This window comes from Amblyomma americanum, chromosome 10 (assembly GCF_052857255.1).
Source record: "Amblyomma americanum isolate KBUSLIRL-KWMA chromosome 10, ASM5285725v1, whole genome shotgun sequence".
Taxonomy (NCBI): domain Eukaryota; kingdom Metazoa; phylum Arthropoda; class Arachnida; order Ixodida; family Ixodidae; genus Amblyomma; species Amblyomma americanum.
Window position 1 is genome coordinate 133,497,666 of NC_135506.1, and position 20,163 is coordinate 133,517,828.

A 20,163-nucleotide genomic window follows, 5' to 3' on the forward strand; every position below is an offset into this window, starting at 1 on the left:
GAAAATTCCTACTGCATGCGCTTAAAAAAATTTGTCGCTTAATGCTTAAGGCATCAACAATATTGCGCGCAAATTTCCTGATTTTTTTGAAGCGCCTATAGGGCTTGTTTCACGTAGTCGGAGCTGGCGGCTACATTTTGAAAATATGCTAGATACAACAGCACATTCATTTCGTGCCAAGTAAAAAGGCGCTTTCCGAAAGCACGAAATTAAGATGGGCATCGCCAAGTGTTAGGGCGAAGTACTGCATGATGCTGATGCCTTTTCCTTCTCTAAGACGATGAAAGTATTTACTGGGGATAATGTAGGAAATGTTCCGTTGCGGAAATGACTACTGATTATTTAAAAAAATTAATTGCGCGTAGATGTGGCTTTCTTTAAATAAATATAGCTGACATTCATTAAGTGTTATAATGTGTGTCGAGCGTGCATTCCTAAAGGTAATGAGTCAGTTATGTTATCGCTGCGTAATATGGAGTTAGAAATGTGAACGCAAAAAATTATCACATTTTTTTTCCTTTGCAGAACAAAATGCATGGTTGAAGGGGTTACCACCTATTTCAGGATCTTTAACTAGGCATAAAAACTGCCCTGTACTGTGGGGACCTGCCCTGCAGCCCGCTGTGTTTGCTTTCCCGCGAGGCACCGTGCAGCAGCAGCCTCACCTCGAAGAGGAACGCATTTCCCTGTCAGTTACATTAACTGGCAAGAGAGGGCGCCAGCATCTCTGCGCGAGAGACTGCTTGAAGCCCGCGCACGGGAGAGGGCATGGGGCTCATCGGCTGGGATCGTCGGGGCGAGCGGACGTGTCGCTCGCGGCTCCGCTCTTCGCCGGCGGGGAGACTGGCTCCCGTACTCGTCCCGTCCAGGCGCGGAGTATCCCTTGCTCTAGCGTGGGCGAACATTCTCTCGGAATTTTGCTGGTGAGACGGACGACCTCGATTCATTAGCATATCTTGTTGCTAGCTGGCGTAATTGTTGTTGTAGCAATAAATGCCTATTTGTGTTAGTCAATGTGTCGTTCCTTTGTCTCTCAGAGCAGGGCCCGCCGTTGTCGGTGAGTGCGCGGTAGCATACGTGATCACGGGGTGGAGTCTGGGCGGCTTTGAACCGTGTCAGCCGCGATTAAGTGGGGAGAACGTATTTATCTCCCCAATTGAACCCCACATCTGGCAGCCCAACCTAGTGCCTGCTCTCGGAACATTAAATGTCTGTTTGGTTCGAGGAACGCTCTTTGTCCTGACTTGACAACAGCTAAGCCTACAGTAAATTTTGATCGCTATGCCCTTCAGCATGCTTTCTTGAGTACGAGGTGTATTGCGCTGCAGCATGTTTGAAATTTTCGACATGCTCAGCACATTTTTCCCTGGAACTTCTTTGCGAGAATCACTTGGTCGGCATCGAGGCAGCGCGAGGCCTAGCGCTCGCGGAGTTGCCGAGCCCGAAGCGAGTGAGTACGGAAGCCGCGTGGTTGGTCCGAGTTTATGTATATATTTTCTCTACTATCTCTTTTTCGACTCTGGGAGTCGCGGCTCCGGGAGCCGTGTGGCCTGGGGCCACGGGTGCCGCTACGAGCTCGCTGGTATTGCAGCTCGGCACCGGATGCCCAGACACCGTCCGATACGGTGGGCGCCGACCGCTCAGAAGCTGCTTCGGGCAGTGAGCGGGGCAGGACCACCCCACAAAGCTGATGTCTCCTCGCGGGTGCGCGGACGTAACCCTTATCGGGTTTTTGTTGTGGTCACGGTCGTTTTCGGTAGTAGTCAGGCCTAATGCTTTTCGGAGCTTCCTGCACCACGTCAGAGGAGGCACGACCACCCGACCGTGGGGTTGTGAGGGGGCGCACTTTGCTGCCCGCCCTTTTTTTGTAACCTCGCAAGAACTGAGCAGTCTCGTTCAAATCAAGAAAGGGCTTTGTCCACTCGAACTTTGCGTTTGCACATCCGCCCGACACGTTTTGCTAGCGAGTTATGTATTGCGCCAAGAGACCCCTGCGGACGCCGTTTTCCCTCCCGTGACATACGTTAAAGGCACGCCGAGAGCGTTTCGGCAATTTTTGCACATCCGGTGGAGCACCCCCCCCCCCCCCCAGCCTTGCTGTCTAATGCACATCGTCTCGCTGCCTCCTGCTGCGACGGAGCGGCCTATATCCAGTTGGTCGCATCCATCCGGGGCAGCTGTGGCGAGACAACTCAGCAGTCATCTCGGGCTCCTGCTGCCCTGCCGACTACAGCAGAATCCTGGCCTGCAGTTTTCCCACCGGCCTTCTATTCGCGGGCCTGCGGACACAGTAGTCCGCGGGCCATGAGAGTCGTCCCAGCGGAGGCCTTCACGCCGCCTTCGGATCACCGCCGAAGTCGGGGTGACCTCCGCTGCAAGACGAACCTCAAGGACATGAAGACGAGGAGACTCCTCCATAGCATGTACTTTCAGGCGCATGGGCCTATTTAAGGTTGGGTGAATGTGGAGACCTGCCCTGCAGCCTCCTGTGTTTGCTTTCCCGCGAGGCACCGTGCAGCAGCATCCTCACCTCGAGGAGGAACGCATTCCCCTGTCAGTTACATTAACTGGCAAGAGAGGGCGCCAGCGTCTCTGCGCGAGAGACTGCTTGAAGCCCGCGCGCGGGAGAGGGCATTGGGCTTTTCGGCTGGGATCGTCGTGGCGAGCGGACGTGTCGCTCGCGGCTAAGCCCTTCACCGGCGGGGAGACTGGCTCCCGTACTCGTCCAGGCTGCAGAGTATCCCTAGCGCGGGCGAACATTCACTCGGAGCCTTGCTGGTGAGTCGGACTAAATCGATTCATTAGCATATCTTGTTGCTAGCTGGCGTTATTGTTGCTGCAGCAATAACTAATATAGTTGTTGACGACCTCAATAACAGAATGAGTAGAAATAACTAGATCTTCAAAGGTATTACAGCGGAAACATGGAAAGATACTGAAGAAGTTGTGACTAAGTTTGTGTCCAAAAACTTGGGAATTTAAGCTGGCGAAATCGAACGTGCCCACAGGATAGGAGATCGAAGGCAGGACAGCATCCGCCCAATAATAGTGAAGCACTTAAATTTCAAAGACAAAACCAAGATTCTGAACACTGCATCCAATCTAAAAGATCTCGACTCCGCTTATGTTTGGATAGAGGAGAATTTTTTCGCCCAGGATGCAGTTTTTTAGGAAACAACTCAGAGACTTCGCCCGAAACACTCGAAATCCTGGTGAAAAGTCAAAGCTTTTATTTGATAAGCTGCTTCTCAATAATACACTGTATTCATTTAACTCTGCCACTAAAGAAGCTATTGCTGTCTCTAAGCGTGATACTAATGTGGCTGCTATTCCCAAAAGCGGCACTAGGGAAATCCGTACTCCTCCTGAACGCGACGCGACCACTCAGGACCACTGACTACAGAATAAACTCCTAAATTCAGCGTTGTCAATTTTAGTGTCAAACTCCCGCAGCTTCTTTCCAAAACAAGATAACGTGTGTTCATTTGTCCAATCATGCTCAGTCGACCTTGTGTTGGGCACAGAGACCTGGTTATCTTCTGATATTGCTGATTCTTAACTAATAATAATAATAATAATAAATACTTTATTCACTCCAAAGGAACAATACAAGACGCGGACGCGCCATAGCCTCAATTGGGCTTGTAGGGCGCCGTCCGGCAGCAGCAACAACCTCTGTTACCAAATCAATTCTTTGTTTTGTGCACATTAAAACAAATGCACTAGAGCTGTTCAAGCTCGGCAATAGCATCTCGTAACTGTCTGCGAGTGTTCAAGTTGAAAACATTATCAGGCATCTCATTGAATACACATGGGATATAATATGACCTCATAGACATACCAAAATGAGTTCGCACTGCAGGGACAATATATCGAGAAACTTTTCTTAATGGGATTGCTTTAACGTTGTGGAACCGAAAGTCAGAGTTCCAGAAATATCTGAGTACAGTGATTTGTTTGAACACAATGTCAAATGAAGGCAGACCTGAAGAAAGGAATACACTTTGCTGTTTATGGGGTATTGAATAGATGACACTCTTAGCCATATTCTTGAGAATACGGTTTATCCTATTTTTCCACGTTGCAGAACAGTTGAAGAAACAGCACATGCCATATCTCAGCAGAGAATACACCAAAGACTGTGCAATTGAACGTCTTATGGCTTGTCCAGCCATTTTTCATTATTTAGAAAAGGTCGCATTACCTCGTGCGGTGGTGGGGTGTTGATAGCCGTAATGAAAAGCCTGCTAGCCTATGTTGTTGATACAGGATCATGTTTGGAAATTTTATGGGTTGCATTCCGTCTATCACCGTCTGTAACTTGTGCCCTTGGGGTCTGCTATCGCCCACCTGATTCGCACGAGGAATTCCCTGAAAACCTGAATGAATCTCTAACTTACGTGCAGAATAAATTTCCACGCTCACCAATATTCCTGGCCGGTGACTTCAATTATCCGCATATTGATTGGCAGACATGCAGCCTTTTCACGGCATAAGAAAGCGTGTATGCCAGAATTTTCTAGATGTAATATCACTTTTTGATCTGCATCAAAGAGTTTCCACACCTACGCTTGGCGATTCACTCTTAGTTCTTGTGCTGACAACACTACCGGACAAGACATCTGTAAACGTGCTCGATGGTGTCAGTGACCACAAGATCTGGCAGTGAGATTTCACAGTGGCCAGGAATAAACCACAAAAAGGAATGAAAGTTATATTTGATTATGCCAGGGCAAATATTGATATGCTGCGTTATGAACTACCATTTTCTGCCCATGTTTTTCATTCTTTCAGTTCATGCGATGCCAATGAAAACTGGACTCTTACTCGCGACAAACTAACGTTGCTAAAAGATAAGTTCGTGCCCAGTCACCATCACCACATCTACGGAAAGCACCTGGTTCACAAGGAGCGTCAAAAGATGTATAAACAAAAAGAAAAGGTTCTACGCGAAATATAAAGTGTCAGGATCTGAACACGATTGGAATCAATACCGCACACATGCGCAACTGTGTAAAACTGAAATTGAAGACGTGAAGGACAAGTTTTATAACAATTACCTTTCAAAACTGTTAAAGGACAATCCTAAAAATTTTGGCGAGTTGTTAATCCAAATTACAGTTCCAACTCCTCAGTGTCAATAGCTAAAGAAGGCAAGCTCCTTACTTTCCCTGAGGCAGCAGAGGAGTTTAACCGCTTTTATTGCGCAGTGTTCACGGATGAGAGCCCTTTGCCTACTGACCTGCGATTTCCAAAGCTGCATTCAACTATGCCTGACATAACTGTCACACCAGAGGGTGTATCCTTTGCTATAAACCGTCTACCCGCTAACTCCGCCCCCGGCCTCGATGGGATGTGTCCTAAGTTACTGAAAATAGCCAAACCTTCAGTATGCCCAATCTTAGCTGCTATTTTTCAGCAATTCATTGATACAGGCTGTGTTCCAAACGACTGGAAAATCGCGCGTGTAATTCCCGTTTTTAAATCTGGCGACACTTCTAAACCATCAAATTGAAGGCCCATTTCGTTGACCAACATCAGCTTCAAATATCTCGAGCACATACTCTCATCTGCCTTCATGGGTTATTTGGTGAAGCATAACTTCTTTTTTGCCAATCAGCACGGCTTCTTACACGGCCGATATTGCGAAACAACTGTTTGAAGTGATCACTGACCTTCATCACGCGCTTCATGCTCACTCTAAAATAGACGCCGTATTTGTAGATTTCGCCAAAGCATTCGATAAAGTCCCACACATTCGTCTAATAAAAAAAAACTTGAGAATCTGAACTTAAATTCTAAGGTTATTTCTTGGATCAGGAGGTTTTTGGCCAGTCGTTATCAGTCTTTGCTAATGGGCATTCATCGTCCATCTCCCCTGTTAAATCTGGAGTACCACAAGGGTCTCTACTCGGGCCTATCTTCGTCTACAATCAGACCTTAGCAAGATTAATGATTGGTGCACACAATAGCAAATGGAAATTAACACCTCAAAAACAAAAGTTGTTAGATTTATTACATTATCAACGCCGAACCTTGTCAATACACTTTGAACAATGTGCCCTTAGAATCGACACCCATCATAATATATCTAGGGTTGCATTTAGCAGCAGACCTCTCATGAAACAGTCACATCGATACGGTTATTAACAGTTTCCAAAACACTCGGAGTCCTCAGACGTAACTTAAGTTTAGCTAATCCAGACACAAATCCATTAGCATACACTACATTAGTACGCTAGAAATTGGATTACGCCTCTTTGATTTGGAACCCCCATCAAGCATACCTGGTATCAATATTGGAGGCTCTACAAAATAAAGCCGCCCGGTTCATATCTAAGAATTACTCGCGATCAGCGAGTGTAACTGAAGTAAAAAAAGCTCTGAATTTACCTCTTCTCGAAAAACAGAGAATGCTTTGCATGCTGTCATTTTTCTACAAATTATATCACAGTCATTCATCCTTTGCTTTGTACCATATCAAGCTAGCTCATCGGATATTCCCACGCATTAATCACCAACTAAAAGTTGAACCATTATTTGCAAGAACTAATTTCTTCTTTCATTCGCCTGTCCACCTCGCCATCCGTCAATGGAATCTTCTCCCTGGCACCATTGCAGCTGCCAATGATTACGAAGAGTTTGTAACCGCCCTAAAACGCCACTTCGGGCTGTAATCTTCATCCTTTCATTCCTCTTTTTTGCATTTCTGTTGAAGCACTGCTTTCTAAGAAAACTTGAATTTTTGTTGCCGTGTGCCTTGATATTTTGAGTGTTTGATGCTTTTCAATATGTTCCCTGCCAAAGAAGTTTGTACTTATTGCAAATTTGTGTTGCGTTGTTTTTACAGTTGTTCCCACCTATGTAATGCCCGTTGGAGCCTTTACGGTATTTGAATAAATGCCTGCTTGTGTCAGTCAATGTGTCGTTCGTTTGTTCCCTCAGAGCAAGGGCCGCCGCGGTTGGCGTGCGCTCGGCAGCGTACGCGATCACGTGGTGGGGTCCGGGCGGCTTTGAACCGTGTCAGCCGCCATTGAATGGAGAGAACGTATTTATATCTCCCCAATTCAACCCCACAGTACATACGATAATACGTCAGCAGCCTTTATATCACCGACTATAGTAAACGCTTCTACGTGCGGATGCATACAGTTCCCCTAAACTTCTTACCTTCTTCTTCACACTCTCAGCCGTCTCGAAGCTGTAGAGCGTTGTCCCACTGAAGGCCACCGCCGTCAGGCTGTCGCCATGCTCTTGCTCGTTGGGCGGCTTCTTGATGCAGCGAGCTTCAAAAGGCAGCGGGTAATTGGCCACGCAGCCTTCTCCGAACTTGATGGGCCCACTCACAGCTTTCTTCATCCGGAACGCCATGAAGACGCAGGTTGAAGACAGCGCCACTTCGATCTTCGTCTCTCCCATCAGAGCGAACTTGAGGAAGTTGAACATGTGCTCCTGTGCAAACCAGTGTCGTTCGAACATAAGCCGTTTGTACACAGGAAACAGTTTATTTAAGGAACCCTGAGTATTGTTTGTCGGCCAATACCGACATAGCACGATGTTTTAGTGATAGAGCGGCTACTTTGGATCAAAACACAGCTTTTGTCTACTAGAAGAGGTTTGGTTTATAGGGGTCTAACGTCCCAAAGCGACTCAGGTTTTGAGGCACGCCGTAGTGAAGGGCTCCAGAACTTTTGACCACCTTTAGTTATTTAACACGCACTTCCGCAGGTGGCCCCGCCTTTCTTTTCGTTGCAAGGTGGAACCACGTTTGGAATATGTGGTCCGTTTGACAGCGTCAGCCGTTATTAGCTCGTACCTCAGTTTCGCGCCGCTTCTGCTGCGCCGTATGCCTCGGTTGGCAGGCGACAAAGTGTAGAGAAGGAAGCCCCTCTCCAAAGTTATGAAAGAGGGTAGAGCGAAAGGAGAGAGAGGGAGAGTGTGTTTTAGGCGATGAGTGGCATAGTGAGGAATAGAAAATCCCGCCCTCCATTTTTAGGAGAGAGCAGGTACCGGGAAAGTGGGAGAGGAAAGAGGGAGGCGAAAGGTGGTCTTGTGGCTTGTTCGCCTATCTGGGTTGCGGAATTCGGTTTGTTCAAAACACACTGACAGCCAAGGATGGGTACATAAGGCTCCGCCCACCCAGCTGCGCCCTTTGGAGGGCAAAACCAATTTCGAAGACCTCAGTCTGCAATACGGCTCTGTTACCTCGTTGACACGCTGGTTCAAGTTCGTCTATTCTAACCAGCGAGTCCGAACAGACGTACAGGTTAACTATGGCTTTTATGAGGGCTTTTTCGGATAGATTTCACTTCAGAGTGTAACTGCAGTCCTCCGAAAGTCCGGAATGAGATCTGGCTGTATGAGGTGCGAAAAAAAAGTGTTATTTTTTGCAGTTACACCGCGGTGAAAGCTGAAACATTCGTGTTGCACAGTAATAACTTTCATATGAATTTTTATACTGATTAGCTGGGAAATCATTGCATCATTTTCGTATCTTTCACTCTTTTACACAACACTAAAAAAATGGCTGTGGTTTAGCTCTGGTTAAACCTGGAGTGACGCGATAGCTACATCTCGGTGAGTGGAACTCGCTCAGTTGAACTGCAAAGTTAGTCTTTCGCCGCTCCGTTTCGCGGGGCATTCTTTTTCCATCTTCGTCCCCCCTCTCCCCCTCCACTCCTCCCCAACCATGTGACCAGCCAACAAACCATGTGACCAGCCACGGCGCCGCCACGGAGCTCACTGGCGGCCACTCAGTTCAAAGGGTGTTACGCTGAACGCGCGAAATGCTAGCGTAATGTAGCTATCGCTACAAAAATTATGCAGAAAGTCGAATGGAAGGTGGTGTTCTCGGCACCTGAGAAACGTTCTGGGCTATGCAGCCAAGTGAATACGATTGAAAACTGCACGAGCAAATGTCAGAAGAAGCATACATGTCTATCTGTTGATTGCTGCAGTCAGGTTGTGCACTGTATTCCCTTGTCGTATGGTCGCTGCAGTGTCGTCCATATATGATGTGGCATTAATGATCGACTGAGAGGAGCATACGAACTAAATGAAAGGTTTCGCTGAAAAACTTCCTTCATCACAGCCTCGATTGCAAAAAAAACGCATCAAACGCAAGTGTAGTGCATTGCATGGATCATGCCAGATCCTAAAGAGATATTTCAAGCGAAGCGAGAGGAAGTTTTTTGAAGCACTTAGGATCAAAAAATAAGAGAAACAATGCGTAAGCACGGGAGCTGGCCTACCTTGCAGGTTAGGGAATGTTGTTGCCACGTCTTATGTATTTTTCCTGTTTTCTTTGTCGGCATCCTTTCGTGTCGGCCCAGCGTATAAATGTATGCCTCATAATGCGAATAAACACTTGATCGCTAGCAAGCGCTTCTTCTGTGTCTGGTCTCTCTCCCGTTCCTGTGCTATTCTGTTCCCACTTCGCTGTTCAGTTTCCCTCTAAGAGTGCGTGCAAAAAAAATCACCAGCGTCTCTGAACGCAATCAAGACGCATGCAATTGAAGCAGTCGGTAAAAACGGTGTACTACCTGTAGCTACCATACCCACTTCAAGGGTTTCACCACCCACTCTACAGCCTTTCGGGAGGGTGCAAGATGCGAGTTAAAGACATGAAAATGCATCATTGAGAGTACAAATAGTTTTACAGTGCGAAACAGCTCGTGATGAGCTCATCTGCGGTATTAACTGAAATTTCTCTAACTTGCAGGAACGTGTGAGCCGAGGAGGCGGGTCCTCGTAGCGGCCATAGCTCTTTGGCGTCGTCATTGCACAATGCGCCACATCCTCCAGCTCGCTGGCTGCGACGCGAAACTCAGCGACACCTGTCGATCCCCACCGTTGTTTTTCACATATATTTCTTTGGGAAAAGGAGAGGCAACGGCGTGACAGCTGCGACATATGACTCCGCATCCTTCTGCAGAAGTGTTCTCCCTCCAAATGTGACGTACAGCTTGTCGTTCCGTTCCGCTTGGCCTGACACAACATGCGAGTAAATCGAATGGGTTGACGCTGCTTCAGCGTTCAAACGTCTTAGAAACAGCTAGACCTGTAATGTAGCTGGATCTCATTTGATGCACTGGAGGGGGCCCAGCTCTAAAGAAGGCCCCGCACTTACAGAAGTTTTCCATTGGCCAGAGAGCGGCAAAAGACTCTTCGGTTGCTCTATATTTGGGGAGAAGCATGGTTTTAATAGTGTACTGAAACGTGCACGCAAACAGGTGCGCATGTTTGCCAGTAAACTCGCTTGCGAGTATGAAGTGCAATTCCTCACGATGGCGAAAAAAACGTTCCAGAAACCGACCCACGCAGCTCGGCATAGTAGCTTCACTCAGCGGATGCGCCGAATTAAAATTTCAACCAAGCGTCCCAGCAGTTGAGAAGACCAGAGAGCACATTTACAAGCGCAGGCTTTGTGGGATCCTGGTAGACTTTTGCAGACCAGGAACTGACAGGTAGCGATGCGCAAGAAGAAATCCCCATGTCCGCTATGTTGTGCGTCACCAGGACCAGCAGCTTAACCCTGCAGGACATACAATGCATCCATCAAGGCAACTGCGAAAATTCGCCGCCAAGAGATAGACAAAGAAGTTACTAACGACATCGTAGCGAAACAAGCTTCAAGTTGGCGCATTGCAAAATGTGCACGAAGTGCAAAAACAAAGCAATTATCGACGAAAAAAAGATTAAAAACATTCTTTTCAGGTCGCTGCATGTCAATATCTCATGTCACTTTTTTTGTAAGCATTACACTATTCGTAGAGCAGGAACCTATCGCAACGGTATGCAGCTATGGCGTAGAGCCAGAGCATCCGCCTCGCGTACAAGAGGGCGGAGGCTAAGATCCCCGTACCGCGCTGTTCTCCCCCGGATTAAAAAAATGCCGCGTGTCCATGGAATTGCATAACGAGGCCCACGGCGCGACCTGATCTCGGTGACCGGCCCCGACAACGCACTCAATCACCGCAACATGATTTGGCCACCCTGGTGTAATTCTGTGTCACAGCCTCCAATAAGGCTACACCAGTGAACCCTCGGCCCACAGTCTCCAGCGTCTGCGGAACAACTGTGAAAGCCGGAGGTGAGACCTGTGACACAGCAGCGTGTGCTAAGAATGTCCAGCTCCGGAAAGGTCGTTATTGGAAACTCAACCTGGTTAATAATAATAAAAATAATAATAATAATAATAGTAATTGGTTTATGGGGAAAATAAATGGTGCAGTATGTCTCATATAATGCAAGAACCTTATCCAGTGAGGCTAGACAAGAAGTGGTGTTCGTGGAACTAACGGGTATTAAATGGGCAGTGAAACACCTTCCGAGAATAGCACAATAACTCGGTTAATCACTGCATTGTGTTGTGATAAAACACTAAGCAAATAATACACTTCTGCAGGCAGCAGAGGACCCACAATCAAGAGCTAAATTTGGCGAGATCTTCCGGGCGACATTTTCATGCTGCTTGCCTCCTCGTCCGTCGCTCGCACCTACGTATACAAGTTGAGAGGTGGGTATTGATTAGATTACTTCAGAGGTCAGGCAGCTACCGTGGACGCGGCCATTAAGCCGCGTAGGTCCGGCGGGTCAGGAAGCTCCGCTTCCAGAGGTGTTGCAGTATCCAAAAACCCTCGCAACGCACATCGCAAGGGCGGCATGGCATATCACTAGTGAAGGTTGTGGCGGACTTGGAGACACATCAAGCAAGAACTCATAAATCGTGAACTTGCGGCATTGTTTGCTTTCGCAAGACCCTCCATCGGTCATGTTAAAAGGATGTGCCGGATCTTAAGATCTGAGCTATGGCGACAGGTTCGCCTGTTCCACGATTGGCTTCGTCTAATATGCTTTTCCCTCGACCCTATGACCATCGCCGGCATGAAGCTGCAGTCTCTTCAGAAGCTAGTAGCTCAGACTACAGATTTATTGTGGCAGAAGACTCTGCTTGCGCTACCCAAAGGCAGCAAAGAAGCCTTAGACGGCTGTACGGAACTTCGGATTCTCGGGGGAGAATACATTACGGAAGATATCCTTTGGGTCCTCTAGAAGGGTCCGAAGTACAACATCGAGCCGAGGATCCCGGAACATATGCTCCTTTCTTTGAATCGCCAAATTTCCAACAAGGCCGATGCGGAGGACAAAAAAGGTGCTTGCTCGACGGTGTTGACAGCATCATCAGGGCGGTACCTACTAACGAGCTTCACCAACAAACTCCCACGAAACATGTCGTAGACTTTTTTTCAAAAACATTGACCTACGACTCATGTAGGCCGACAAAGGAGGAGGCTTCGTCGCCTTGACGTCAGGCATGGTCAGCAAAAAGCGGTCCAGGCTAACTACAAGAATTTCAAGACCACTGAACAGAAACCTGAAAGGTAAAAAGTCGGGAAATTTCCTTATGTGAACAACTGGGTTTACAGAAGCTCGCAAAAAGTATCCAGGACAGTAAGCGCAACAGTTTGGATCTGTTTTTCACTGCGTAGACACACAAAAAAGGTGCACCTTTCTGGTGCACAGTGGGCGAAAATCAAGTTGGCCGCTACTTTCTAAAACAGCTCAATACCCTGGCTATAGAAAATTCGTTTATCGTGAGGAACAGCTATGAAGTCATTGAATTTCTGCTGGAGAACAAGTCATTGACTTGTGTTTTTTCTGTACATGTGGTAGATATATTTTACTCTATACTGCATGGAGAGTTGATGGCATCTTTCTCAGCCTGCATCGAAACGAACGGCCTGATTTCCTTCCAAAATACCGCTGGTATATCTGTAGATAACATCCTAGAACTGTTAAAGTTTTATTTGTCTTCGACGAGTGTTTTCTTTCAATATCGAATGTATGTACAGAGAAGAGGAATATGTATTGGTTCCTGCGTCGCTCCCGTGTTGTGCATCTTTCTTGCGGGAATTGACAAAACCTTATCCGGGGCGTTTGACGCAGGCAAAGTTCTCAAGACCTTTAGGTACGTTGACGCTATTTTAATTATATTGACTAAACAATCGGCATTGACTTATTCGCAACCTGTGCATGATATTTTATCTGATATTAAACAACATGCCAAGGATTTGAATTTTACTTATGAACTGGCGAAAGAACATAGATTACAGTTTTTAAATATTGACATAACCATTACTGACGAAGTTGTTTGCTGGATGTATCATCCTCGCGCCCGCAATGAACCGTTGCATTACTATTCGACGCACTCTAATACCGTCAAACGTGCCATTGCCATCGTGTGCCTTGAATCCGCTCTAAAGAAATCTTGCTGTCGTAAAGTACAGGAAAGTTCAGACATACAGATCGAAAAGCTTAAACAGGAAGGATTTCCTTCCCTGGTGATACGTTCTGTCGCAGAAGCATAGCTGAAAAAGGTGAAAGAAGAAAGAGAAAGAAAGAGCTAGAAGGGTCAAGTATCTGAAAAGAAAATCAAACCAGTGGTGATTCCATACTCCCACAAAGTGGCTCATAATATTAAGCATGTAGCTGTGGAATACAAAGATCCATTAGTCTTCTCTGCACCAAGAAAACTTCCATCATTGTGTCGAAGGATAGTTCCTGATAATGCCAAGTCATCAGAATGCGGAACTAAACATGAAAACTCTTTTATGAATTGTGCTGTGGGTTAGTTTATAGCATTCCGCTGACTAGTGGGAATGTGTACTTCGGTCAGACAGGCCGTTGTATTAATGAACGTCTAATGCAACATAAGCTTTCGATAGGAACTGGTACCGGGTCACATTTGCCACATCTTTGCAAGGACTGTGGCAAAGAAGAGCAGAAAATTTGTGAAACAAAACTTCAACACATCCAGATATTTTGTAGAAGCAAATATAAGATTGCCCGTTAATTGCTCGAAGACCGCCGGATTTAAAAAAGCGGGAGTTCTTGTGTTAGCACCCCATCGCTTGTCATTCCTAAGATTGAAAGTATGTTTTTAGATAAGTCTAGAAAGAATTGATTCACTTTTGTTTTTTGTACCCTTCATTGCTTATCCTTGCTCTCGCACATGTCATTTACCTGGTGTTGTTTTTTGTCTCCCCTTCCACCACGCCTTCCTCTTGGCTAAAAATAAGCAGGTCCTTATATAACAAACAGTTGCAAGTGTAGTCTTTCTAGTTTTATTTTTTGCCTGTGTGCTGTCTTTCGTGCTCTTCATCTACCCAAGCTGTACACGAACTTGCGCGAGAACGTGTTCTACTGCAATACGTTTATAAATTTTAAACAGTATCATGCACAGTAAAAACGGTGAAAAAAATCCTTCATTCATATTACGTGACCGTTTTAATAAACCATACGGACCAGTAAATAGTGCGCATTTACGTGTCTGAGGTACCTGTGCCGAGCGAGATATACCGTCTGATGGCCTGTCTGTTTTTGAGCATGTCATGACAAAACCTGCGCTCTCAGCTTCTTTGCTGTTATGAAGCGACCGGACGAATCGTTGCTAGCTAATTGGCTCAAAAAGTCACGTGCTTAAAAGCTCCTGTTACTGACATGTCTCGCGAGTCGCTTCCGGATGATTGACAAAATTTTCAGCAAATCCAGAGCCTTAGCGCTGCGATGAGCTACAACGGCTCAGCGCCTACCACCTCATCGCGCGAAGCTTGTGGCGGGGAACTTCGCCGCAAATTATCACCTCATGCGATAAACGTTTTGGGCGTTAGCCTTGCCACTAGCCATTACCTGCCTGAGCTCCTTCCGAATGCATTATGAGTTATGACGCTTCGGCTTTTAGGCCTTCAGATAAGCGCAGTGCCAAGGCCTATAAGCAGACTTGCGTCAGTAGTTCTCATATTTTTGTATGTCCTTTCCAGATTTGATTTTTTTTGCATTTGTTCCACGGGTTGGAGTGGTCTTAGTTGTTTTTTCGGTTTAATTTCTTCTTCGTATTAGTGATTTTGTGTGAATTATCTGTTTTCCTGTGGTCTGCCTATACAAAGGTCATTTAGCCTTTATTTGACCTTCTGCAAGCTTCTTTCACTATCACCGTAGCGGTTCAGTTTTTTTTTTGCGCTCACCTTTTACATTGTCTCTCGGGTTTTCGTCGTATATACATCTTTCTTGATCTTCACTTCTCCATTCCAGCCTTGTCACTATAATAGCCATGCTTTTTTGTACCACGTGCCTTTTTCTAGGTGTTCCATTATCACACTTGCACGCGACTGCAACTGTAGGCGGCAAGCCTAGCGTTTGTCCTGTCTCAATTAGTTTTGTAAACGTCTACCTTGTGTGCTAGCCACTATGTCAAATTATAGCCACTAACAAGCCCAAAGAAGAGCCTTGGCTGTAAGCACGCTTCAAGAAAGGGCTGTCACGGGCTGGTTGGCACGTGAAAGGTGGAAAGCAGCGATGAGAAATAGGATAAACCGAGGATACCAGAGATGACAAAACCGATTAACAGCCGAAAGATTTATTGTCACAAGCCTGGAGAGGCACATACGAAAGATACTGAGCGAGTGTATGAAGATGACCCGCACAAAGGAAACAAAAAAAATGGCGGTGGTTTAGCTCTGGTTAAGCCTGGAGTGACGCGATAGCTACAGATGGCTGAGCGGAACTTCTTCAGTTGAACAGTAAAGTCAGTTTTTCGCCGCTCCGTTTCGCTGCGCATTCCTTCTTCATAATGATGATGATGATTATAATGGCCTCTGGCTGAATGGCACGTACCCACAGTTGGGGATTGGCCAGGGTACATTGTTGATACAAGCGCACACATAGGTAAAGAGTGGAGTAATTGGATAATTTTATGAAGAAGACGCAAATTGGGATGAAAAAATGTGAAAAAAAAGGAAATGAAAAAGCTGTGAATTCACATTTTAGCATAAGAACTGACCTAATGCAATTATATACCCGTGAATAAAATCACACACAGGTTTCAAGGCATATCCCTTGGCGCTTGCCCCAAAGGAGAGTAGGATCGGAATAGATAGAGGGAGCCACAGTCGTGCGAGGGGAATCTCCAAGTATGTTCTACGGAGAGTCGCGAGCCGCCGGAAAAAGAGGAAAAAGTTATCTGTTGAATCTATTTCGCCACAAGACTCAGAAAGGTTGGTCAGCGATAACGATGATCGACATAGAGATTTAGTCGCGGTATTCTGCAACGCAAGAGGGTCACGGACACCTCACATTTCCTCGAACTGCACATCCGCACACTCCAAGGAAATGCCAGGTGTTGAAAATATGCTACAGCAAGGAGAGGCTCATAGCTCAAGTAGTGGAGGCGCTGGAACCGTTGCAAGTGTGCTGCAGACAAGACGACAGTATTATGGACGAATAGGATAAGTCCCCCAAGGGCGGACTTAGCTAAAAATTCAACCCTGTCATTAGCAACAGTGCCCAGGGACCCAGTGAACGAACTTCTCTAATATGTGGTGGAAGAAAAAATCGAAGAAAACGGCTCATAGGTGTATGCCTCGATTTTTCGAGCGCTGTCAAGAAGGAAAGGCTGTCTGAAAGTATAATAACCGCAGATATATTACAGGTAATCCAGATTAAGGCCAACTCAATGACCAGAAACTCGGCGACAAAAATAGACGTACAGTCAGGGGCCCGAAATGAATAACTCCAATCAAGAGCCATTGAGTAAATGACAATGGCTGCCTTTTAAATTTGCTGGAAGGCGTCTGTAAAAACAGCAATATGGTCAAGAAAATTATCCAGATACTCCTCATTAAGCCCTTTTAATACACTGGGAGGCAGGTCTTTCGCATTCCCTGGGAGGGTGTCATCAGAAGAGACCACAGTGTCAGTGCGGCAGGGGATAACTGGTACTACAGAATTTATTGCTACGGAAACTTTTGACAGCAGGGAATTAGTGAACACAACCTGAGGAAGCTTGTATATAGGCCAAGAAGTACAAAAGGATAGAGGTGGGTTCATTGTGAGCCTTAAAAACGTTCGCACAGTAAGAAGCTGAAACCTCGAATTAAGATCAGGTATCCGCACCTCCAAGTACAGCACAGCATTCACCACTGATTACCTAACACCGATGAAACAGCTTGCGTGGAAATTACCTGAGATAATGCATCAGTGAACGTATTGATCAAGCGGTCAAGTACTCCAGTAGCAGTCTTCTCTACCGCAGCGACGATCGACTTTGTTAAGATTGTCTCCACATGGCTGCAGTGGGTCAGCACGACATACAATGGACCCGACTTTGATGTCACATGGGCGAGAGGACCCCGCAAAATTCGCTATAACTGACTCAGTTGTAATACAAGAGCCTCCAGCCACTCTTTTGAAGCGGTAAACTTAGAGGATATCAACACCGGCATCATGGAAATCTGCAAGAATTTCTTTTGGTGTAGCGGAAGAATCCACACCGCTTATTATTCCTTTTACGCAGGCAAGTTGCTCAGCAATAAAAACTTTCCCCGGGAGTGAGGCGAATGAAGTGCAGTGCAACAAGTCTGCAACACAATTCAAATCAGGTGGTCTGCACAGAATTCTTCTTTTGCCAAAAGGTCGAACCTCAGCAATTTCAAGATAGCGGCTGGTCGCAGCCTTCAACTGCTCCTGGATCACACGTGTGCTTTGCATTTTAATGAATCTATCTCCTACAGGCACCAGCGCCACAGGAATGTCCTACACACGTTTTGTGGAAAAGACTTAAGCGGCATATTTTCAACCAGAAAACTGGCGAACCAGGTTACCGGACCGGTGCCCGGGGATGACATAGCCATTGTGCGAAGCCTGATAAGGCATGACGCACTCAAAAGGGGAAAAACCGGGCCAAATCCCCCACTCGCGGAACGGCATCACGAGTAGTTGACGACAGGCCAGAAGACGCAAGGGCAGTCAGCAGCAGCAAGAAACACTTTAGCACCGAGGCTTCCTTGAAGAACGCAGCGGCGGTCACACGATGCAGCCATACGACGAGCAACGGCAAAAAGATTTAGCAACCACTGTTCATATATTCATATTCGTCATTCATATATTAATATTCGTCATTATTCATTCTTCTTATTCGCCGCACTTAACATGGCGCAATGCTGTTGCAGCTAGGTTTCGGCGGCGCACTGCGCCGCCCGCAGCAGCAGCTGCTCCGCACCGCTTGGCTGGTTACGCGACGAACCACGTGATCACGTGGCGGTGGCGGCGCCGCCACAGTGGAGGCTCGAAATGCTACCGTGATGTAGCTATGGCTACAAAAGAAAGTGCGCGGCTGTGCAGATATCTTTTCAAACTCCGGCATTATGACAAATTTGTTCCTGGGTAGCAGAGCCACCGACGCATCACTCTCACAGATGCCAAAGTATATACAGTCGCCATAAGTGAAACAGCGCGAACAAAGAACCCCGAAGGCAAATCGAGGAATTGAGAGGAAAGAGCGCTGAACTGACAAATGAATTTTATTGAGCAAAACGCGCACAATATATATGAAGGAAGTAACACAGGGAATCAGATGCAGTCAGCGTCACAATGTGTAAAGGGCCATAAAAGCGATAAAGGACATAACAGGGTGATAAAGCTAAAGGACGATGGAATCTCAACAGGGATGGTAGCAGAATGAAAAGTCAGTTGTCAGTTCAGCGCTCTTAACTGTCCATTCTTCGCTCCGCTGTCGGGCCAACTAGCCCAGCAAAAAGTCGTCAGCACGACTGTCTGGAGCACGCAAAGGCCGCCCTGTCGCAAACAGGAAGTGAAATTTTTAAGCAGGTATACGCTTCTAAAAACGATAGTTGCGCTAGAGTGAATCAGCACAGACAAACGGTTTGCTCTGGCAATTGCGCTGCGCTATATATAGAGCAGCTGAATCAAGATGTCAGTTCGTCTGGCTCACCTCTCCGACCTCTCAAGACACGCCTGCTGACGATTCTACCTCTGAATGCGTATTCTTCTGAAATGAGTCTGGCAAGCTCGTTTTTAACTTTTGACAGTGACGGTGCCAAGCTTGTGCAAATAAACCTTTTTCTTCATGGGACTATTGTCTTTCGTCTGCCCCCACTGTCCCATTGTTTAGCTTTGTTTCCCACCGTTCACTGGAGTGCTCACACACCAACAACGTAAAGCACTCACTCCATATCCCGTAGCGTCTGGAAGACATCTGTTGCCAGCTTTTGCTTCGAAGAGAGGTCCGCGCCCCTTTCAATCAACCTGAGTCCCAGGAACAGCGTCCCGTTGCGAAGTGTCTTCACGAAATGCGCCAAGCTCTGCGTAGGACAGAAGCCACTTGCACAGAGTAACCAGGAGCAGCACAACGTTACAGCACGCTAAAAAAACGTTATAGGAAGGTGAACACTGTGCAACGCGAGATTCGGAGACAGTGACTGCAGTGCAGGAAAGAATATTGTTGATTGATTATTATGCGCTCGCTTTGCTCATACAGTGCGCCTGACGTCACTGAGCTCTCACTCAGGCAGTCACTTTGTTGCAGCCACTCACTGCGGCGAGTTTGATACCGTATTACAGTGGCGTCATGCGTTACGTAACTGCATACTGATCATTCATCGTGGCACGGTTACGCCGATTCTGCGCAGTCGGAAGACGTGTCCTGAGCAGCAGTCTCTCTCTATATAAAGTGCAGTATGTGTAATATTTAGTGTGAATACAAAAATGATTAAACATGGCTTTAAAATTGAGAAAAGTAGCACAAAGCTTGGGGTCGTTGCTGTTAGCGTCGTTATCTACAAAGCAATGACAATATGCTCTGTATATCTTCCCCCACATCTCACATCAACAATCCAAGATTTAGAAGGCTCACTGATGACACGTTATTAGCCAAGGAAAAGAAGACAGAAAACAGAAAAGAAGAAGGACGAACAAGGACGAACACAGCGCTGCCGTGAACTGTCGGAGCCATATCTGGTAGTTGATAACTTTAACGCTCACTCCCCGTTTTGGGGAAGTGAACGCTGTGACTCAATGGGCAAAATAATAAAAGATTTTATCTTTGCAAATGTCTGAAAAGCCACATATCGTTGCCCAAGCTCAGCAAAAATGAGCTTCCTCGATTTAGATTTCACATCACAATGTGTTTTTAATGATTTTAAATGGGATGTTTTAAATGTCTCTCTCGGAAGTAACCACCTTCCTACTGTTATCAGGCTCTCGTCTTCTACTACACTCGTCCCCAGAAGTCCACGGCGCTGGAAAATTCACCTCGCCGACTGGTCACTTTTTACAGAAAGTTCCAGTCTAGAAAAAAAGTTTCCT

At 46.5% G+C, this 20,163-nt stretch overlaps 1 protein-coding gene across 1 annotated transcript in view; it reads right to left on the bottom strand.

Annotated features, from left to right (window-relative positions):
- Positions 1–20,163, bottom strand: part of LOC144108726 (uncharacterized) — a 282,666-nt gene that overhangs the window by 100,986 nt on the left and 161,517 nt on the right. Inside the window, exons 6-8 of the mRNA XM_077641896.1 lie at positions 19,027–19,160; positions 10,414–10,534; positions 7,171–7,452 (exon numbers count right to left, since the gene is read on the bottom strand). Coding sequence (XP_077498022.1) covers positions 7,171–7,452; positions 10,414–10,534; positions 19,027–19,160 — 537 coding nt within the window. The remainder of the gene's footprint in view (positions 1–7,170; positions 7,453–10,413; positions 10,535–19,026; positions 19,161–20,163) is intronic.